General features: G+C 40.9%; 2 protein-coding genes and 1 pseudogene across 3 annotated transcripts in view; 1 reads left to right on the top strand and 2 right to left on the bottom strand.

Annotated features, from left to right (window-relative positions):
- Positions 1 to 1,432: 1,432 nt before the first annotated feature.
- LOC139023475 (diacylglycerol O-acyltransferase 2-like) lies at positions 1,433 to 4,757 on the bottom strand (annotated as a pseudogene).
- Positions 4,758 to 8,026: 3,269 nt separating this feature from the next.
- LOC111958225 (microtubule-associated protein 6 homolog) lies at positions 8,027 to 14,212 on the top strand. Of its 2 annotated transcripts, XM_023979447.2 has the most exons (4): positions 8,027 to 9,487; positions 10,640 to 10,865; positions 11,376 to 11,424; positions 12,239 to 12,320. In XM_023979447.2, the coding sequence occupies exons 1-3, from the start codon at positions 8,739 to 8,741 to the stop codon at positions 11,418 to 11,420; spliced, it is 1,020 nt and encodes a 339-aa protein (XP_023835215.1). In that variant the 5' UTR covers positions 8,027 to 8,738; the 3' UTR covers positions 11,421 to 11,424; positions 12,239 to 12,320. The 2 variants fall into 2 exon arrangements, with proteins under 2 accessions (XP_023835215.1, XP_023835206.1); XM_023979438.2 differs by lacking the exon at positions 11,376 to 11,424 and having other exon boundaries at positions 12,239 to 14,212.
- Positions 14,213 to 18,437: 4,225 nt separating this feature from the next.
- LOC111957433 (uncharacterized) overlaps positions 18,438 to 20,351 on the bottom strand; it is a 4,579-nt gene continuing 2,665 nt past the window's right edge. Inside the window, exons 2-6 of the mRNA XM_023978256.2 lie at positions 19,855 to 20,001; positions 19,665 to 19,745; positions 19,406 to 19,518; positions 19,086 to 19,284; positions 18,438 to 18,882 (exon numbers count right to left, since the gene is read on the bottom strand). Of these exons, the coding sequence (XP_023834024.1) occupies positions 18,656 to 18,882; positions 19,086 to 19,284; positions 19,406 to 19,518; positions 19,665 to 19,745; positions 19,855 to 20,001 (767 nt within the window). The 3' untranslated portion in view covers positions 18,438 to 18,655. The remainder of the gene's footprint in view (positions 18,883 to 19,085; positions 19,285 to 19,405; positions 19,519 to 19,664; positions 19,746 to 19,854; positions 20,002 to 20,351) is intronic.

Raw genomic sequence — 20,351 nt, 5'->3', positions numbered from 1 at the left:
CCATTTTGCCCAACTTTGGAAGTATGCTTGGGGTCATTGCCCATTTGGAAGACCCATTTGCGACCAAGCTTTAACATCCTGAGATGTCTTGGATATTGCTTCAATATATCCACATAATTTTCCAACCTCATGATGCCAATCTATTTTGTGAAGTGCACCAGTCCCTCCTGCAGCAAAGCACCCCCACAACATGATGCTACCAGCCCCGTGCTTCACGGTTGGGATGGTGTTCTTCGGCTTGCAAGCCTCCCCCTTTTTCCTCCAAACATAACGATGGTCATTATGGCCAACAGTTCTATTTTTGTTTCATCAGACCAGAGGACATTTCTCCAAAAAGTGCGATCTTTGTCCCCATGTGCAGTTGCAAACCGTAGTCTGGCTTTTTTATGGCGGTTTTGGAGCAGTGGCTTCTTCCTTGCTGAGCGGCCTTTCAGGTTATGTCGATATAGGACTCGTTTTACTGTGGATGTAGATACTTTGTACCTGTTTCCTCCAGCATCTTCACAGGGTCCTTTACTGTTGCTCTGGGATTGATTTGCACTTTTCGCACCAAAGTACGTTCATCTCTAGGAGACAGAAGCGTCTCTCTTCCTGAGCGGTATGACGGCTGCGTGGTCCCATGGTGTTTATACTTGCGTGCTTTTTGTACAGATGAACGTGGTACCTTCAGGCGTTTGGAAATTGCTCCAAGGATGAACCAGACTTGTGGAGGTCTACAATTTATTTTTCTGGGGTCTTGGCTGATTTCTTTTGATTTCCCATGATGTCAAGCAAAGAAGCACTGAGTTTGAAGGTAGCCTTGAAATACATCCACAGGTACACCTCCAATTGACTCAAATGATGTCAATAAGCCTATCAGAAGCTTCTATAGCCATAACATCATTTTCTGGAATTGTCCAAGCTGTTTAAAGGCACAGTCATTTTAGTGTATGTAAACTTCTGACCACTGGAATTGTGATACAGTGAATTATAAGTGAAATAATCTGTCTGTAAACAATTGTTGGAAAAATTACTTGTGTCATGCACAAAGTAGATGTCCTAACCGACTTGCCAAAACTATAGTTTGTTAACAAGAGTGGTTGAAAAACGAGTTTTAATGACTCCAAACTAAGTGTATGTAAACTTCCGACTTCAACTGTAGGTACAAAATGATAACCCATGTCATAATAGAAAAAAGGCAAGAGACATGAGGGCATAGGTAATGGTAAAAAATGGAAATGTATGTGCTGCATATACATAGTATGCTAAAAATATATTCTACAGCTGGTTTTCTAGTCTTTCATTTATTGATTCACTTTCAAGATTAGGTGTCAACCCAACTTTATGATACTACTATAAAGTATTTCGTTTTTTCCACATTTTGATTGTTTTGCTGTAAGGTGTCAACCCAACTTTATGATACTACTATAAAGTATTTCGTTTTTTCCACATTTTGATTGTTTTGCTGTAAAATCCAGAAAATGAAAACAATAACAATTACAGGGTGAATGGTTCAAAGGCATCAGTTCTTTACAATGAACAAACAAAGATATCAAATGTTTTACAGGCATATGTAATGTTTGAGAAGCAACTGAAAGTCAATATGGTGACATACTGTATCTTGTTAAGCTGTGGTAACAAACACATTACTCCTTCAACAGATGCACATGTGGATGGATGTAGAGCTGGGGACCACTGCACTGACTGACAGGCAGATTCAGCGCTTTCAGTGAGGGCTTAATGATTCAAACTATGATCAATAACATCAGAGGGCACCAATGAGAAATCATGGCCTTCATACTTTATTATCGTTTTAAAGAAGGAATAAAACATGTAGTGTGACGACAGTTGAATGTTTTTTGTGTTCTGTGCCCTTCTAAAATAAAGGGGGAAGGTTATAGTGTGTATATGTTTTATTAAAACCTACATTCGCATCACTGTTTTGTGAACAGATAGTCACAGACTATGATAATGTGGAAGCTACATCGTGAGTGTCTATTGACCTCACTTGTTCTTATGTGGAAAAATTTGAGGACAAGTGAATTTAGATAGTGTCTCTCTGAACAATATCTTTAAATTTACACACTGAACCACTGAATAGTTATATTAAAACATACAAGCAACTAATAATACATGATATTGCATGCCTGCTTGATATACAATATTTTACAAAAGGTTTGAATAGCTGGGATACATTGGTTCGTTCACTGTAGTGAAGAGTCAAGACACCCCCGTGTGGCCATGCAAGTGACATGTTAAGACAAATACAGAAAGACTTGTTAAGACAAATACAGAAATGGTTTGACATCACTATGTTCTCTCTGCAAAATATATTTAGAAAGTGCCTCAGAAAACAACCCAGTTCTGATTCAAAAAGCAAATGTTATGGATTTAAAATACACATGATCTGTTTTATTTTCATCAGCAGAACCATAAATTTAAGAAATATGCTGCCCCCTGGGGGTTATATTGAAGTGAATGTGATGACAGTAATAATGCATCAAATGTGTTACAGCAGGCTATGGTTCCAGACAGAAAACAACAATCTTAACCCAGGACACTTCACCTAGTGAATATCCTAGAAAAGAACCGGCAGCATCTATTGTGTTTCTGTCTGTCTTGACAGGTAGCCTTTGATCTGTGAGATGGTTCCTTTAGTCACAGCTTCAGTCATAATGTACAAGGCTTATCCGGAGCAGCCAACGAGGAGTGCTTGCGTCTGACCCGGCCAGGGTATGACCACTCCTCAGTGAATCACCAGAACATTCTCCTCCCTCAGCTCAAAGTGGGTCTTGTGCTTGTCAAAGAGTTGTGTAAGGGAGCTCATGTACATGGTGTGGTGATGATTCACTTCTTCTTGGCTGGGTGAACTGATCTTGGGCATCTCCAGGGGGTTTTCCAACTGAAAGGCGAAATCATTTTCTCAGTTTTACTCACCCTAAAATAGATCAAATGTACTTGAATTCTAGATTACATCCAAGGTCATTCTCCACATACATACTTTAATGGGGTAAAAAGAAAATGTAAACGCTTGGTTGCACTTTGTTTTAGAGGAACAGAAATTACTAAGAAATGACATGGTCAAATGGTAATTACATAGTAATAACATATAAATAACTTTACACAAGACCCGCTAGTATTTCTAGGGAACATGGTAAGCTTACCAACTGAGTTGATGGGTTTGAAGAAGGGGACCAGGCCCTAAGTGTCAGGGGAGAAGAGGCCCCGGCCCTGAAACACACAGGGGGCAAATCCCAGGATCTTCTGTAGCCTCCTCTGGATCAGCCTCCACCACGATCCCTCATTCAGTATCAGCTGCTTATACACATCATTCTCTCCAAATGAGTACACAGGCACCAGGTTAGCCCTGGTAGACAATAACACAATAAGACACAACACAACATAGTCAGTCTCACCTCCAGATGATTAGTTTGACAGTCTGTTCAAAGTGTATCTCCTTGAATCAATGTAGCTTTCTGGTGTGGATTGTTTGTGTATACCATGGGGACCCACCCTTGTTGCAAAGCCAGTGTCACAGAGCCCTTGTGGTTCTTTAGGGTCATACAATGACCTCCTAGAGTACAGTCCAGAGATTCAGCTGCCCCTCCAACACTAATAATGACTGCATTCCCTGTCCCATTAAATCAAATCAAATGTATTTATATAGCCCTTCTTACATCAGCTGATATCTCAAAGTGCTGTACAGAAACCCAGCCTAAAACCCCAAACAATGCAGGTGTAGAAGCACGGTGGCTAGGAAAAACTCCCTAGAAAGGCCAAAACCTAGGAAGAAACCTAGGAAGAAACCTAGAGAGGAACCAGGCTATGAGGGGTGGCCAGTCCTCTTCTGGCTGTGCCGGGTGAAGATTATAACAGAACATGGCCAAGATGTTCAAATGTTCATAAATGACCAGCATGGTCAAATAATAATAATCACAGTAGTTGTCGAGGGTGCAGCAAGTCAGCACCTCAGGAGTAAATGTCAGTTGGCTTTTCATAGCCGATCATTAAGAGTATCTCTACCGCTCCTGCTGTCTCTAGAGAGTTGAAAACAGCAGGTCTGGGACAGGTAGCACGTCCGGTGAACAGGTCAGTAGCCGCAGGCAGAACAGTTGAAACTGGAGCAGCAGCACGGCCAGGTGGACTGGGGACAGCAAGGAGTCATCATGCCAGGTAGTCCTGAGGCATGGTCCTAGGGCTCAGGTCCTCCGAGAGAGAGAAAGAAAGAGAGAAAGAGAGAATTAGAGAGAGCATACTAAAATTCACACAGGACACCGGATAAGACAGGAGAAGTACTCCAGATATAACAAACTGACCCTAGCCCACCGACACATYAACTACTACAGCATAAATACTGGACAGAATGAACTCCAGAGTGGCACGATTCACAGGACAAACCCCTGAAGATTAATAATGAATCACTATTTTTAGGAGCAACATTTACAGAACTACTCAATCATATCTATAAATTAAACCTTTACTGTCCTTGGAGGGAAATTCATCTACAWTGTATGTCCATGTTACGAACAATCACTCATTGTTTTAGTATGAGTTGAGACTAACCAGAGACCAGTGTCCTCACCTGCAGACATCAGGTACTCTCTGGCTAATGGCATGTGGAAGTTCCCAGCCAGGGTAGCCACAAATGGTGTTATTCCAGGGAACTTTGCTGAAAAACCATTMGCCTCTGTTGCAAAGTTACAAAGTGCTCCAATTCCATGTGGGTGGTAGCCAAGGATATAGTTTCGATTGGGCAACAAGTTATGAGTCTTGATAAGATGAAATCACAAGATTGTTAAATATAAGACTCAACATTGAAATAATACTAAATAGCAAATATTGGCTTGAACAACAGTTAATTTGACCTTGGAATGTGACAAATCWGTGTGCAGTTACTATCACTCACTCGGATACGGAAGTAGTTTCGGTAGTAGGTCCACGCTGTCCAGTTCCTTACCCACGAGAACCTTCGGCCAGCTAGGAGTKAACACACCATATCATCAACAAAAAGCTACAGTAAGTCTGAAGAACAACCAGTGCCCTACTCCAACTGTATTCTCTAAAGGGCTGTAATGTAGCGATTAGCTTGCCTTGTTTGTGTGTGTTRCAATCATCTACTCTCTTTATTAGTGCAGGGGACATCTGAATATTGTCCTTGTATATTATCTGTTCCATTATGTCAGAATCCCCAACTGGGCTACGTTGCCTCTCTTTAGTCATATTACATGACKTTTATAAGCTACATAAGCAAGCATCCTGGTCTCATAGACTAGGCGTAACATAGTACATGTAAATCCGYGGCACTCAAATTATTGTGGTATGTTAAGTTTGGTATGGTTACATAAGACAGATGGCTAGTTAAGGCAGAAACTAAAGTAGGGTGGTTGGTCAGGGTGAATGAGTGGTCGTATAAAGCGAACATCTCGCAACCCAAAGGTTGCGAGTTTGAACTTCATCATGTAATTTGTAAATTATAATATGAAAGGGGTGATGGACATCCACATATTAATACATACCTTAATATGAAACGTAATATCATACTAAATGATGAAGTGTTGTGGATTTACGTACAGAATAATACAAAATTCTCTGAGACCAGGTTGAAGCAAGGGATGAATTGGGTGTCAATAATGATTGTCAACTAATAAAGGAAATATGTCCGATAGCAAAATKAAACAGAAAGGTAAATTTATTTTTTCTTTGATTGAACAAATGTGTTTTTCCTAAGCAATCAGCCCATYGATCATGGCGTCAAAATTAACAGATACACAAGCTGGGAAAATCCAATGGTAGTCATAGGGTGAGAGATTCCATTCCAGCGCTTTGAGACAACGTGTTCTCATAGACTGTCCTTGGTTCAAAACAGCTACTGTAACAATTAACAGCATGTCTTTGTTTTGCAATGATCCTGTAATCTTAACATTTTTGTTTAATAAAGGAAACCTTGACCCCACATTGAAACCAATGAATGAATCATGGTGAAAATAAACATGAAAATGTATCTTGCATACAGTACATATTTCTAAGGAGTCTTCTGTGAATCAAGTAAAATACAATACATTTTGCCACCTGAATTATATTGGCAACGTTTCCTTACTTAATGTACAGATTTAAACAGATCACTATGAGCAAAGACAGGTAGGCTATCCATCAATGCCACTTTTAGTCTCATTGATGGAGGCAAAATGCCTAAATGCATTATAAGCCTCATATTGGCTTATTTAATAACATTCCCACATGATATGAAWCCTAAACAATTGTGCAATTCACCCATTCACAAAGCCTATCTAATACGCCCCTCCATTATAATTGATGATACTTTGTATCTCTCAGCCACGTGTAAATGTTTTGAATAATGCCCTGGTTGTTCCAACTGTTTGTAGCTTTTTCTATCCCTCTGTGTTTCTGTGTTTGTTCCCAGCGGTGTCTCTGCGACTGATATTTGTGACCTTTACATACTCAATAAAGTAGGACTACTCACACTAAATCACACCCCAATAGCCTCAAGCACCATAGGTCTACTTATAATTATTCAGTATTGATGCTACGCTATATYTACAAAGGTATGTGGACACCCCTTCAAATTAGTGGATTCGGCTATTTCAGCCACACCCAGTGTTGACAGGTGTTTAAAATTGAGCAGCTATGCAATCTCCATAGACAAACATTCGCAGTAGAATGGTCTTACTGAAGACCTCAGTGACTTTCAACGTGGCACCGTTATAGGATCCCACCTTTCCAACAAGTCAGTTCGTCAAATTTCTGCCCTGCTAGAGCTGCCCCGGTCAACTGTAAGTGCTGTTATTGTGAAGTGGAAACGTCTAGGAGCAACAACGACTGAGCAGCAAAGTGGAAGGCCGCACAAGTTCACAGAAGGGGACTGCCGGGTGCTGAACTGCGTAGCGCTTAAAAATAGTCTGTCCTCGGTTGTAAACCTCACTACTGAATTCCAAACTGCCTCTGGAAGCAACATCAGCACAATAACTATTCGCCYGAGCTTCATGAAATCTGGAAGTCTGACGGACGAATCTGGGAGCCCTACCTGCCCCAATGCATAGTGCTAACTGTAAAGTTTGGTGGAGGAGAAATAATGGTATGGGGCTGTTTTTCAAGGTTTGTGCTAGGCCCCGTAGTTCCAGTGAAGGGAAATCTTAACGCTACAGCATACAATGACATTCTAGATGATTCTGTGCTTCCAACTTTGTGACAGCAGTTTGTGGAAGACCCTTTCCTTTTTCAGCATGACAATGCCCCCGTGCACAAAGCGATGTCCATACAGAAATGGTTCAGTGTGGAAGAACTTGACTGGCCTGCACAGAGGCCTGATCTCAACCACATCAAACACCTTTGGGATGAATTGGAACACCGACTGTGAGCCAGGCCTTATTGCCCAGCATCAGTGCTCGACCTCACTAATGCTCTTGTYGCTGAATGGCAGTAAGTCCCCGCAGAAATGTTCAAACATCTAGTGGAAAGTCTTCCCTGAAGAGTGGAGGCTGTTATAGCAGCAAAGGGGGGACCAACTCCATATTAATGCCCATGCTTTTGGAATGAGATGTTCAACGAGCCGATGTCCACATACTTTTTGACATGTACTGTATTGAACTAAAGCCTACTCACAGAGCTTTAGGCTATAGACATACAGGTAACTGCCAAAATAAAGTAAATACCAGCATAAAGTGTCTTAATTAATTGGGCGTTGGTGCACCACGAGCCAGAACAGCTTCAATTCACCTTGGCATAGAGTGTCTGGAACACTATTGGAGGGATACGACACTATTCTTCCAAGAGAAATTCCATAATTTGGTGTTTTGTTGATGGAGGTGGAAAACGCTGCCTCAGGCACTGCTCCAGYATCTCACATACTGTAAGTGTTCAATTGGGTTATGATCTGGTGATTGAGATGGCCATGACATATGGTTTACATAATGTTCATGCTCATCAAACCATTCAGTGACCACTCATGCCCTGTGGATAGGGGCATAGCCATGGCAGCCAAAATAATGTCCAAAATAATGTTCTGCCAAACATTTTTATACATGACCCTTAGCATGATGGGATGTTAATTGCTTCATTAAGCCAGGAACCACACCTGTGTGAAAGCACCTGCTTTGAATATACCTTGTATCCCTCATATTCAAGTGTTTCCATTATTTTGGCAGTTACCTGTACATCTCCCATCATKCATTCTAATATATAGTTTGTGAGGGCAGAGGTAAGCTATACTGTACACTAGATCGAGGTCGGCCGTGTCTGTACATCATCCACGGGAAAAGGAGGGRTAACCAGGCAGCGTCTCCTCCCTCTTTAAGGAGGGTGACAGGTGACAGTTCACAATGCAGACCCAGGGCATCTTCTGAGGTTTTACGAAACGTAGCGGGGTGGGGTCGCTCTGATGCGCAACCAGAAAGCCGATCCAGACCGSGAATGCAATGTGCTCCACACAGCAAATCCAGTCTATTTCAACTTAAATTATTTTAGCTGTGCAGAACTAGTAGCCTACAGAGGACTTTGCTAATTTGTATTATAAGGCTCTTACATTTCTTACCATCTAGCAAGCATCGTAGGATTTCTGAAAAAAATGAGACATAGGTGGACAAGTACATTTTCCTGACTGGACAGAATTTGAGTGGGTGCAAGGAGCATCATTTCTCCGTCTCCAGTCCGTGAGTAGGACGTTCTTTCAGGACTCTCATCAGTAGCCTAACACTTTGATTCAGATTTGAAGTACAGAGGTTYTTCTATCTCCATCGTTGATTATGGCATGGCCGTGCATCACACGGGCTTGCTGCATTAACCGCTTCTGGAGTGAATTAGACAAAGCGGACATCGCCGTCCCTCTGGTTTTCACGAAATATTCGGATGTGGCCGAGTTGCAACACCTCCATCCTCAGCCTCCATCTAGACAGAAGAGGACCGGACCTATCACCATAGAAACCCAACCTTCTCACAGTGAACCGGCGGCGGTGGCGGCCAAGGCACCGCCCGCGACTGGTGCCGCATCAGGAAAACATGGCTGTAGTGCGTCTGTGATGCGCCAGGATTTCAGGGAATGGAAAGATATACGCCCGGAGCCCAGCTACAAACCCAAGAATGAATATCACCCCTCGGCGACTCCTTTCAACAACGTAACCCAGTATCAGAAGGATTATAAACCATGGCCTGTCCCGAAAAAGGGAGACCACCCCTGGATCCCCAAACCCAGCCCCACCGCCTCCTCCGGTGCCCAAGAAGTAGGCGTTGGGACCAAATTGGAGCATGCAACCACAGAGCCCGAGAGCGGTGTTGAGAAGAGTGAAATTGAAGAAAAGGTGCAAGAGAAAGAATCCATAGAGAGGAAAAAGAAACCAGTGAAGAAGGAGAAGACTGTAGAGAAGAAAGTGAGTGCCAAAACGGAGGGACAGCCACCAGCAGGTGCCACTGTGGAGGGGAAAGGAAGGGCAGCAGCAGACGCGCTGAACAGACAGATTAAACAGGTCGTCTCAACTGGCACTGGCAGCTCTTATAGGTGACGATCTGATTACTGTGGGACTATTTTCATTGAATGTTCATTATTGAATTTCTTTATTGTACACATTTTCTGCCTCTGAAATATATTTTTTCACAGTTTAAATACAGTATATCAACCATAAATTAAACATGGAATGTAGGCCACAATGAACTTTATTGTGGAGCCCAAAATTATTTAATAAGGCATAACACAATATTTTGTGTTGCTTAGCCAATACTCAATGTACAATTAATTACACAACATCTTAATTTAGCATTACAGTAACTACCTAAATACATGCATCAATTGTTAATCAACTGTATTTAAATATTGTGCACATGTTGGTAAGAGAAGAAAATATTGTGCACAACATTTAAATACAATTGATTAACAATTGATGCATGCATTTTTGGTAGTTACTGTACTAGCAGTAGCAAAGCCAAGATGCATGTAGCCTTCAGTCTATTGACAATAAAGTGCACATAATCCCTACTGGGCTTTATAATCTACTCAAGAAAGCCCACGCTGCCTCTCCATCATGAACTGTACATGTCAGTTTCTTTCTAGATTAATCTTACATGGTTTTTTTGTTTGATATTTGATATAACATATGTTCTCTCATTTCAGTGTCCTGTGATCATGATGATCGGACTACTATTGTCATAGGTAGCTGCTGCAGCATTGATTGTCCCCTGTTTCATCCTCCTCTATTACCAGATCAATACAGAAGCGCATCATGTCAGGGCCAAGGCAGTAAAGGAGCTCTGGATATAATCATGTCTACTGTTCTCAACCTATCCCTAAGGCCTCTCTAGGGGGGCTCTCCCTTTGTTTCCCTCCATTTTGACTGCAAGGTCAATGAGTTTCTGTGTAAAATATGTATAGAGTTTTGCAGCTGTCGTCTGTGTGTAAAAGTAAGCAAAAGCTCTGTTTTGTAGTTACTGTAATGGATAGTAAAGTGACTAACGAGTCATGCTACACTCCCGGTGTACACTTTGGCTGTAGATGTCATTTTGGTCAATTTCCTCCCACCGATTTTGGGCAACAGCAATGTTTGTTTGGGATTCATAATAAGACTTAGTCATTTGTTTTATGATTAATTAATACAGTAGCATCTAGAAAAAACAACAGTGGAACTAATGCTGAGTTTGCTGATTCATTGTTTTTCAGGAATGAGTTCAAGGCGTACAAAGATGTGAAGCCAGTGAAGTTAACCAAGCCCCAGTCTCAGTACAAACCTCCTCTGGATGAGAAGGACAAGACCACCCTGGAGACCAGCTACAGCGCCACCTACAAGGGGGAGCAGACCAAGGTGCAGCCCACTGACAACAAGCTACTGGAGCGCAGGAGGATACGCAGCCTGTACAACGAGCCGGGCGGCAAGGAGACCACCAAGGTGAGCCCACATCAACATGCATGTGACACTGAACACTAACTATTTTATGTTAAAATGTGTATCTAATTGCACAAAATACATGTTCAATTTAGAGTTTTCCAACCTGTTGCTGTGACGGGCCAATTCATGTTTATGTATTTATGTCTCATTGAAAATTAAGATAATGCAAATTACACTTCCAACTGCATTAGTTATTCTGGACATGGTTGTTTTCATGTATATGTTCTCCTTCAAGCAATATACTATTTTGATTTAGATGCTACAATAATAATGATTGAGATCATCACTGTAGCGTGTTCCATGGTCCTAATTACTTTGTAAAGTTGTACAGCATAAAATCCCAGAGGAACTGTCTAAACTAGAAAATGAAGATAAGCATTAGCACATCACAAAACTAATGTAATCAATCAAGGTTAATTAAATCTCCAATTGCATGTTTGTGCGTGGTAGGAAAGTCTCATGTGTTTGCATGCTATGTTTATATGGCCCCTCCCTCTCTCACTCTTGTAGGACTGTTCTGAGACTGAGAGCAGCTCTATTCTAGATCTGCTGTAGTCAGGTGTGTTGACAATTTCTTCTGGAAGGCATGGAGGTTAACCTCAGATTAACTCACGCCTTGATGAATGCACCTTAACCAACAGGACTAGGGTCACATTAGCCACCAAACTGACAGATAATTCAATCCTTCTGTAAAGCTGTCAGCCACATCTTCAGAGTTTGGAATGCCTCTCTCAAGACCACCAAGAAAGCTTGGATTCATTAAATGAATGTATTATTTTGCATGACATTTCAACTCTCAGTCCTTTGGTTTGATTGGTGTCAGAAGAGGCACTTTATACAAAAGGCAAACATCACAATGTTCTTTAAAAAAAAAAAAAATTAGATGAATGACCAAAAATATAGTCTCGTCCCAGGGAAATAGAATAAGACTGTGCATATTAAGTTAGTTGTTCATATACTAACCCCAACTTTATACTGTAAATTTGTATTTTAGACACAACCTTTGTTTTGTGAAATTCGTTTTTCTAAACAGAGATTTTGTTACAATGGACACAAGTGGTTTTCTTCCATTGTAAAGTGCACTAACCACGCAGTGCAAATATTACCAACAAGATGATGACATTGGCTATTTTATTTTTATTTGATGTTAGTAACAGGAAGGTATGTATTGCATMCTCATAATAAAGATTTACTGTAACATCTCCAGGAAATGAATTACCTTATAGATTCATGAGCTCTTTGTATTACTGTATCATATAGTATCATTGCAAAGAGGATACTGTAACCTGGACTGATGACATTTTGGCTGCATAGTTTGCCTCCAGTTTTAGGAGGATGTCAAGTACAAAATGCCCTCGTCTCTGCCCCTATAGGTGGACAAGACAAAAACCAAACCAAAAAAGACACCAACAACAACGAGCAAAATGGTGAAAAAGGCGAAAGAGAAGACCATCGCTGGTGCACTGTCAACCAAGAAGAAAACCTCCACGAGCACCAAACCAGACGAGTCCAAGCCAGAAGGAGGCGTTATCTCAAAGAAGAGCAAAGAGATAAGCAATAGACTGGCTGAGGCAAAAAAGTAAAAACAAAACATCTCTGCACTACTTAATTTTGGGAATTAAAGGCTGCCTAAAGAATTAGAGAACTCTCATCCATTTGGTCTATCTCTTTCTCTTTGTCTTTTCCTTCATGTTCCTCATCTCTGTGTATACTCACTAGATGTGGAGCTTTTAAGTTGACAGTTTGACATCTTCACCATGCTCTCGTTTAACTATAATGCTTTGTGCGTGTGTGTGTGTGTGTGTGTGTGTGTGTGTGTGTGTGTGTGTGTGCGTGCGTGCGTGCGTGCGTGCGTGCGTGCGTGCGTGCGCACTTCCTCTCTCTGTTATAACTTCAGCACCTTTATTGCACATTATTTTGTTGCATTTGTCAAACCTTTGTAGAAAGAATGATTAACCATTCTAAAACAGAGAGCCATTGATACACCGTATGTGGCTCTTAAACGGCTGTTGAAGGCAGTGAGAGGTTAAGCTTTTTTTTCTGACTACCTATCATCATACTGATGATGGATTCTCTATGGTTCTTCTTATCCATCTCTTAGACGGCATTGACTATGTGGTCTCTGCAGATATAAAATCTTAACTACTGTAGCGTTTCCTGGTTACAGTGACTCCGCTCTTTGAACCAAGATTTAATATCATTTAATATTTCATCATATTCGGGAGGATATCTGGTTTCATAAATTTGGTTGCTAAGAAACCAATTGAACTGTAATGTAATTGCTACAGCTTGCATGCAAAGGCCCTATTTGTGGTCGTATGTAGCATTCTAGTATCCTATTCTCACGGTCACAATCTAGCTTGTAATTGAAATCATTCATGAGAAATCAAATGGGGGCAAACCATTTCCAGAATTACTGCATGTGTAGTCATAGTCTGATCTCATACCATAAGTGTCTACACAAACAAGAAAACTGTCACTGACTTACAGTACAAAAGATAGCACTTAGTACTCTAGTGCCTATTGAAACTGTTATGTCAACCCACCAGCTTTGTAGTTCTCACCTTCACACACATGGTTCTACTGCCTTCTTCAATGTGAGAACCACTTTGTCCACTTCCCAGTTATTTGATACAGTATGAAAACTGATGTATTTCTGATAATATACCCCTATTTAATGATATGTCATTATTGTATCCATTACAAAGCTGTGATGCTATTGGTGTGCAAAACCATGTATAATGTAAGAAATTAGCATATGTATGATATAGGACATAGGAAAACCTACTGTATTTACTCAATCACCTCCACTTTCTTCAATGGGCTCAGTAGTTAGGTGTAGAAAGATGAGGGGGCCAGGATAAGAAGATCAAAACAGCTTTTTGGAACATGCAGCTGTCTGTCTGGAACCATTGATATCACATCTATTCACAGTGAGTGCTACTCTAAAATCATCTCACCCTGTCTCTCTTATGTCTGTGCACCTGCAGTCCGCCAGTGTGTTACAGTATGTGGCAGTCCTCCTCCCATATGCTGCTGTGTGTCTGCTACTATCTATTGTACCCCCAGACCACCCTGCTCTCTAGTGCCTGTCAGGGTTCAGTGTGTTAGACCTCCGCAACTCGCCGGCTCCTAGCGCCTGCACCCCAGTACAGTAACTAACGTGCTGAGCACACCACACCTCGGTGCTATTACTCTCTCATCTATATGCTGTCAGTTTGATGCGAATGTACTCAAACCGTGTGAAATGAAGATAATAAYATGTCATATATTGCAGACGTGTTGTGATTGTGTGCTTGTGTTCTCAGCTTGCTCTGAATGAACTAATTAAAAATGTTGAAGCAGAATCTGAATGTTGTGACTTATTATCATGATACAGTATTAGTTAATGCACCTGTCTTGAAGTCTTGAACTGGCCCATAGACACTCTCTCAGACTCCTTCAGAAGAGGTATTAGTCATTTTCATTACGCTACATAGACAAAGAGAGATTGAAAAACCTATTGGAAAATGAGGGCACCAAAACTGCCTCTTTATTTTAGTGGACATTAAAGATTCAGAGAAATGATGTAAGGTCCAGTGAAGATGGTTTGGTTGCTTTGTTATTTCCCATTGGGTGGTAAAATAAAGTGTTTGTTATGGCAGTGGAATTCACATTCTGTCAAATTACAATTATTTAATCATATAAGCATAAAGTACAACTTGAACAAAAAAAATGCTGTCAACTTGAAAAAAAATTGCTTTACAATTTGTAAAACAAGGAACACTTCCAACTATTGATAAATGAGGAACAGAAAAACATCATCAGGAATTAGTTCTGAGATATAAATGGCCCCATCAACAAGAAGTCAACAAATGATTTTGCTTCCCACAAACAAAAGGTGCCCTCAGGCAACTGCAGCTATAAAATGGAAACAGTAATTGATTGCTTTCCTAGCCAATCCAATGAAGGACTGAACACATGCAGTGTCTGTTGTTTGTCTGTGATTCAGTCATCCTAATGTAAAACCTCCTGAATAATTAAGTTGTTATGGGCCACTATTTGGAGAGCGAGCTGTATGAAATATTTAATGGAGGAGCAAAGATGGCAGTGGAACTGCCTAATGCAGAATCCCCTGTTTGGCCAGAAGTATCTTCACGCACATAGCTCGCCATACTGTAGACCTTTTACAAGAACAAAGGTGATGTTTAATTATTTTAATCTACATTCACCAGGTCCACGCTAAAAAGTCTAGCTGACTTTGTATCTCCCATTGGGTAAAAAGTAAAACATTAGTGCTACATCTTCAAACGGATATGATCAGACACTTCTTCATTTACCTTTTGTAAAGAACAAGGCGATTCAGGTAACCAATGTAGACACTCCCACAGGCTGCAGCTATTTWACTGAGAGACTGGACTCAGTGGAGACATGAGACCTATTAATGAATAATGAGCGAATCAGGAAAGGACTCTGATCTGGAGTGACAGACAACTCCTCCTGTCTGGGAGTTAATACCCAGGGAACGTCAGTCTGTCTGCCCCAGAGAAGTCTAGCCTATCAGGACTGCCCCTGTTGCCATGTGACCAGTCAAGACCCCACCAGTATAAGCATTTATATTTATTTAATCTTTATTTAACCAGGTAGGCCAGTTGAGAGCAAGTTCTCATTTACAACTGCGACCTGGCCAAGAAAGCAAAGCAGTGCGACAAAAACAAACAGAGTTACACGTGGGATAAATAAACGTACAGTCAATAACACAATAACACAGTGTGTGCAAATGAAGTAAGGAGGTAAGGCAATAAATAGGCCAATAGTGGTGAAGTAATTACAATTTAGCAATTTACATGTGCAGATGAGGATGTGCAAGTAGAAATACTGGTGTGCAAGAGCAGAAAAACAAAAACAAATATGGGGATGAGGTAGGTAGTTGGTTGGATGGGCTATTTACAGATGGGCTGTGTACAGCTGCAGCGATCGGTAAGCTGTTCTGACAGCTGATGCGTAAAGTTAGTGAGGGAGTTATAAGTCTCCAATTTCAGTGATTTTTGCAATTCGTTCCAGTCATTGGCAGCAGAGAACTGGAAGGAAAGGCGGCTAAAGAGGTGTTGGCTTTGGGGATGACCAGTGAAATATACCTGCTGGAGCGRGTGCTACGGGTGGGTGTTGCTATGGTGACCAGTGAGCTGAGAAGGTGGAGCTTTACCTAGCAAAGACTTAGATGACCTGGAGCCAGTGGGTTTGGCGACGAATATGTATTGAATCCCTGAGCTGACAAGGTAAAAATGTCGTTCTGCKKCTGAACAAGGCAGTCAACCCACTGTTCCTAGGCTGTCATTKAAAATAAGAATTTGTTCTTAACTGACTTACCAAGTTAAATGAAGGTAAAAATAAGTATMMGGCTTTGGTGACAAAATGAATGGCACTGCAATAGACTGCATCCAATTTGCTGAGTAGAGTGTTGGAGGCTATTTTGTAAATGACATCGCCGAAGTCAAGTTTTAGTCAGTTTTACCAGGGTATGGTAAAATGAGTGCGAAATAGGATGCCAATTCTAGATTTAACTTTGGATTGGAGATGCTTAATATGAGTCTGGAAGGAGAGTTTACAGTCTAGCCAGACACCTAGGTATTTATAGTTGTCCACATATTTTAAGTCAGAACCATCCAGAGTAGTGATGCTTGTCGTGCGGGCGGGTGTGGGCAGCGATCGGTTGAAGAGCATGCATTTCGTTTTAATATGAGTCTCGAAGGAGAGCAGTTGGAGGCCARAGAAGGAGTGTTGTATGGCGTTGTCCAAAGAAGGGCCAGATGTATACAGAATGGTGTCGTCTGCATAGAGGTGGATCAAAGAATCACCCACAGCAAGAGCGACATCATTGATACATCATGTAGTCTGTACTAAGTGAAGGAGATTGGAGGAGCGAATGAGGTGCTTGTCTGCAAAATAGAATCACCTTCCTCCAAGACGAATAGAGGTACGTTTAAAAGGCACATTCAAAATGAATAATATCAAAATTAAAAATTAAAATGAGCGCATTATGAGTTTTAGGGCTCCCGAGTGGCACAGCGGTCTAAGGCACTGCATCTCAGTGCAAGAGGCGTCACTGCAGTCCCTGGTTTGAATCCAGGCTGCTTCACATCTGATGCACAATTGGCCCAGCATCATCCGGGTTTGGCCGGAGTAGGCCATCATTGTAAATAAGAATTTGCTCTTAACTGGCTTGCCTAGTTAAATAATAAAACTTTTTTTTTTAATGGGTTCATGGCATTGCACTCACACTGACACAGGTGATATCATGGTACTATATTCAGTTATCAGACAACTGTGGCTTCTGGTGGATTGCTTCAGTACTCTTATCCACTGCAATAAGATCCAGGCCATTATGCACTCAGTGAAGTTGCATACGTACACAATAGCACTTTAAAACAATATATTTAGTTCCCATTGCAATAGTAAATGTTTTCTCCAGATCCAAACATTATTCCTGTTCTCATGAGTGACAAATCTTAATTAATGGATTCTTGAAAGTCGGGACAATCCTTGTCCGGCATGGAAACTAGATTTTTATACTAGATTTTTTAATATATTTTTTGCATTATTTGAGCTTAAAATACATTTAGGGGAATTTTATTAGAGCAAAGATTTGCTTTTGGAATTGTCCAAATATTTTCAATATTATTCATTTCCATGTCGGCTCTATGCCCGGAAATGCCCTTACAAAGGATCCCAATTTCAAACTCTCCAAAAAAGTGTTTAACATTTTTAAAAACAGGCAATAATGAATACTAACTGAAGAAATATCTTATGTAGTTTCTTCCAATAGCCCTCTCTGACTTTAAATAATATTTCTCTCAAAACTAGGAGATTTGGTCAACTCTGTCAGATTTGTCTAAAATCCTAAATGAATCAGGAATGAGAAGGGACAGCTTCACCATAAGGACCCCTTCTTCATGTCCTCATTACCTGTAGTGCAACAAGACCACTCATGGTCTGGAAAGTTCTCTCCTTTTGATAGATTTAAACAAACAATATTAAAATCACCATTGTCACAACCATAAACTGTCAACTCCATCTGCCGAATAGTTTAAGATAGGACATTATATGATTAGGTTTTAGAGTCATAAAGAAACTGAGGAAAAACTTTGTATATTACTTGATTGAAGAAGAAATATTTTATTATTTTATTATTTATTTTATTGCTGGAGGTCATTTTGCAGGGCGCTGGCAGTGCACCTCCTTGCACAAAGGCGGAGGTAGCGGTCCTGCTGCTGGGTTGTTGCCCTCCTACGGCCTCCTCCACGTCTCCTGATGTACTGGCCTGTCTCCTGGTAGCGCCTCCATGCTCTGGAGCTGACAGACACAGCAAACCTTTTGCCACAGCTCGCCATTGATGTGCCATCCTGGATTGAACTGCCACTCCTGAGCCACTTTGTGTGGTTGTAGACTCCGTCTCATGCTACCACTAGAGTGAGAGCCAGCCGCCAGCATTCAAAAGTGACCAAAACATTCAGCCAGGAAGCATAGGAACTGAGAAAGTGGTCTGTGGTCACCACCTGCAGATCACTCCTTTTTTGGGGGTGTCTTGCTAATTGCCTATAATTTCCACCTTTTGTCTATTCCATTTGCACAACAGCATGTGAAATTTATTGTCAATCAGTGTTGCTTCCTAAGTGGACAGTTTGATTTCACAGAAGTGTGATTGACTTGGAGTTACATTGTGTTGTTTAAGTGTTCCCTTTATTTTTTTGAGCAGTGTATAATTCAAATGTTATTAATATTCAATATCTTGATATTTTTTTATCTCTGAACTACATCTGGTAAGAATAACATCCTTGTAAATAGTCATTGGACACCACCTGTCTGTTGTGCTCTGTGTGCTGGAGGTTGTATGAGGTCAGCTTGCTAGTTGCTCTCCTCACTGCGGTGCTGATCAGAACGACAACCCCGACTAACAAAATCAAGCCCAACAGAACTCCCAGGACTATGGTCGCCACTTTCCAGCCTTCTCCCGGGGCCGTTGATATCTGGGAAACTCCTACAGGGGAAAAAACGAATGTTTGGTCAATGTCTATAAGTAACTACTGAAAGGACAATATTAGATAAGCAGCATCCCACACAAAATAAAACAAAATAAATTAGTGAAACCACAACTAAGTCACATACATTAATTGAACAGAAAAAACACCATCGCCATGTAATGCCAATTCACACAKAAAAAAAAAWWTGTTTTAAACATACTTTTCAAGGTAGTTATGGCGGTTGTGCCCAGGTGTTTGCAGATAGTGTCCTGTAGAGCAGTCTGGAGAGCTCTTTCATCAGCGTAAATATTCCCATTAAAACCACACATCATCCTAACTACCACACTACCCTTCTGAAAGCCCACCACTGTCATGTCAAAGGATGGCTCTGACAGAACACGCCGTATTCTGGGGACAACCTGGATTTAAAAAAATTGTAAAGTAGATGTCTATTTCAAGAAATTGTTACGGAAAAGAAACCATAGTATTTTAAGATAGCATATTTAAGACATAATGATAATTACAAATCTATGCACTTACAGTTGTTACGATCTTTGTAGAGGCATACGCCCAAGCATCGCTCCCTGGGTCGTACAGAGAGGAATTGAAGATCCAAGAGTTTAACTTTGCTGTTAATTGGAAAACATTCCTCACTGAGGGAAGCAGAGAGAGTTGTTATAATAAGCTCTAGGTCATCGTGACTCAGTCAGAGGCACAAAAAGGCCTCAGTATTACAGGTTCCTCTTTCTCTGAATACCGTATGTGAGATCTGAAGAGTTGGTATGATTTCAGAACTTACGTGAGCAGAGAAACTTGGACGGAAGACACTGATTTTGGGATGAACAAAGTTCCTTTTCTTGATCAAAACAGTCCACTGGATCTAGAGTGGGTAGATGTTGATGACATGAAGATGTAATGTAACCTATGTGTAAGATACTTAAGTAAGGAATTGACACAGATACATTTTGAGGCAGAGGACGTTAGTGTACCTATGCACAGCTTCCCAGGATTAACAGGATTCTGATCTATCAAACCAGGATAGCAGCTACACTGCTGGCTGCCTCCAGGACCAACCACACACTGAGCACGTGGTGAACACAAGCCTTTGCATGGATCTGCACCTGGAGTGATATTTCCTACAAAATAGTGAGTGCAATAGTGGTAAATACTGCTTAACTGGAGGTACTTACTAGTGTATTACAGGGTAATAAAATGTTATTCCACTGGTAGTTACTCTTGTATAAAGTACTTATTTAATGTAAAGTGTAGCACACATTTCAAGCAACAAAGTTATTTTACTCTTGCAGTCGGTACCCAGTACGGTTGGATTTTGGTCATAGAATTCTGCCTTGCATTCACATGTACAGTGGGGAGAACAAGTATTTGATACACTGACAATTTTGCAGGTTTTCCTACTTACAAAGCATGTAGAGGTCTGTAATTTTTATCATAGGTACACTTCAACTGTGAGAGAAGGAATCTAAAA

This window comes from Salvelinus sp. IW2-2015, linkage group LG4p (assembly GCF_002910315.2).
Source record: "Salvelinus sp. IW2-2015 linkage group LG4p, ASM291031v2, whole genome shotgun sequence".
In the NCBI taxonomy this organism is placed as follows: Eukaryota; Metazoa; Chordata; class Actinopteri; order Salmoniformes; family Salmonidae; genus Salvelinus; species Salvelinus sp. IW2-2015.
Note: the sequence above shows the minus strand (reverse complement) of the source record. Positions and strands in the feature narration are given on the sequence as shown.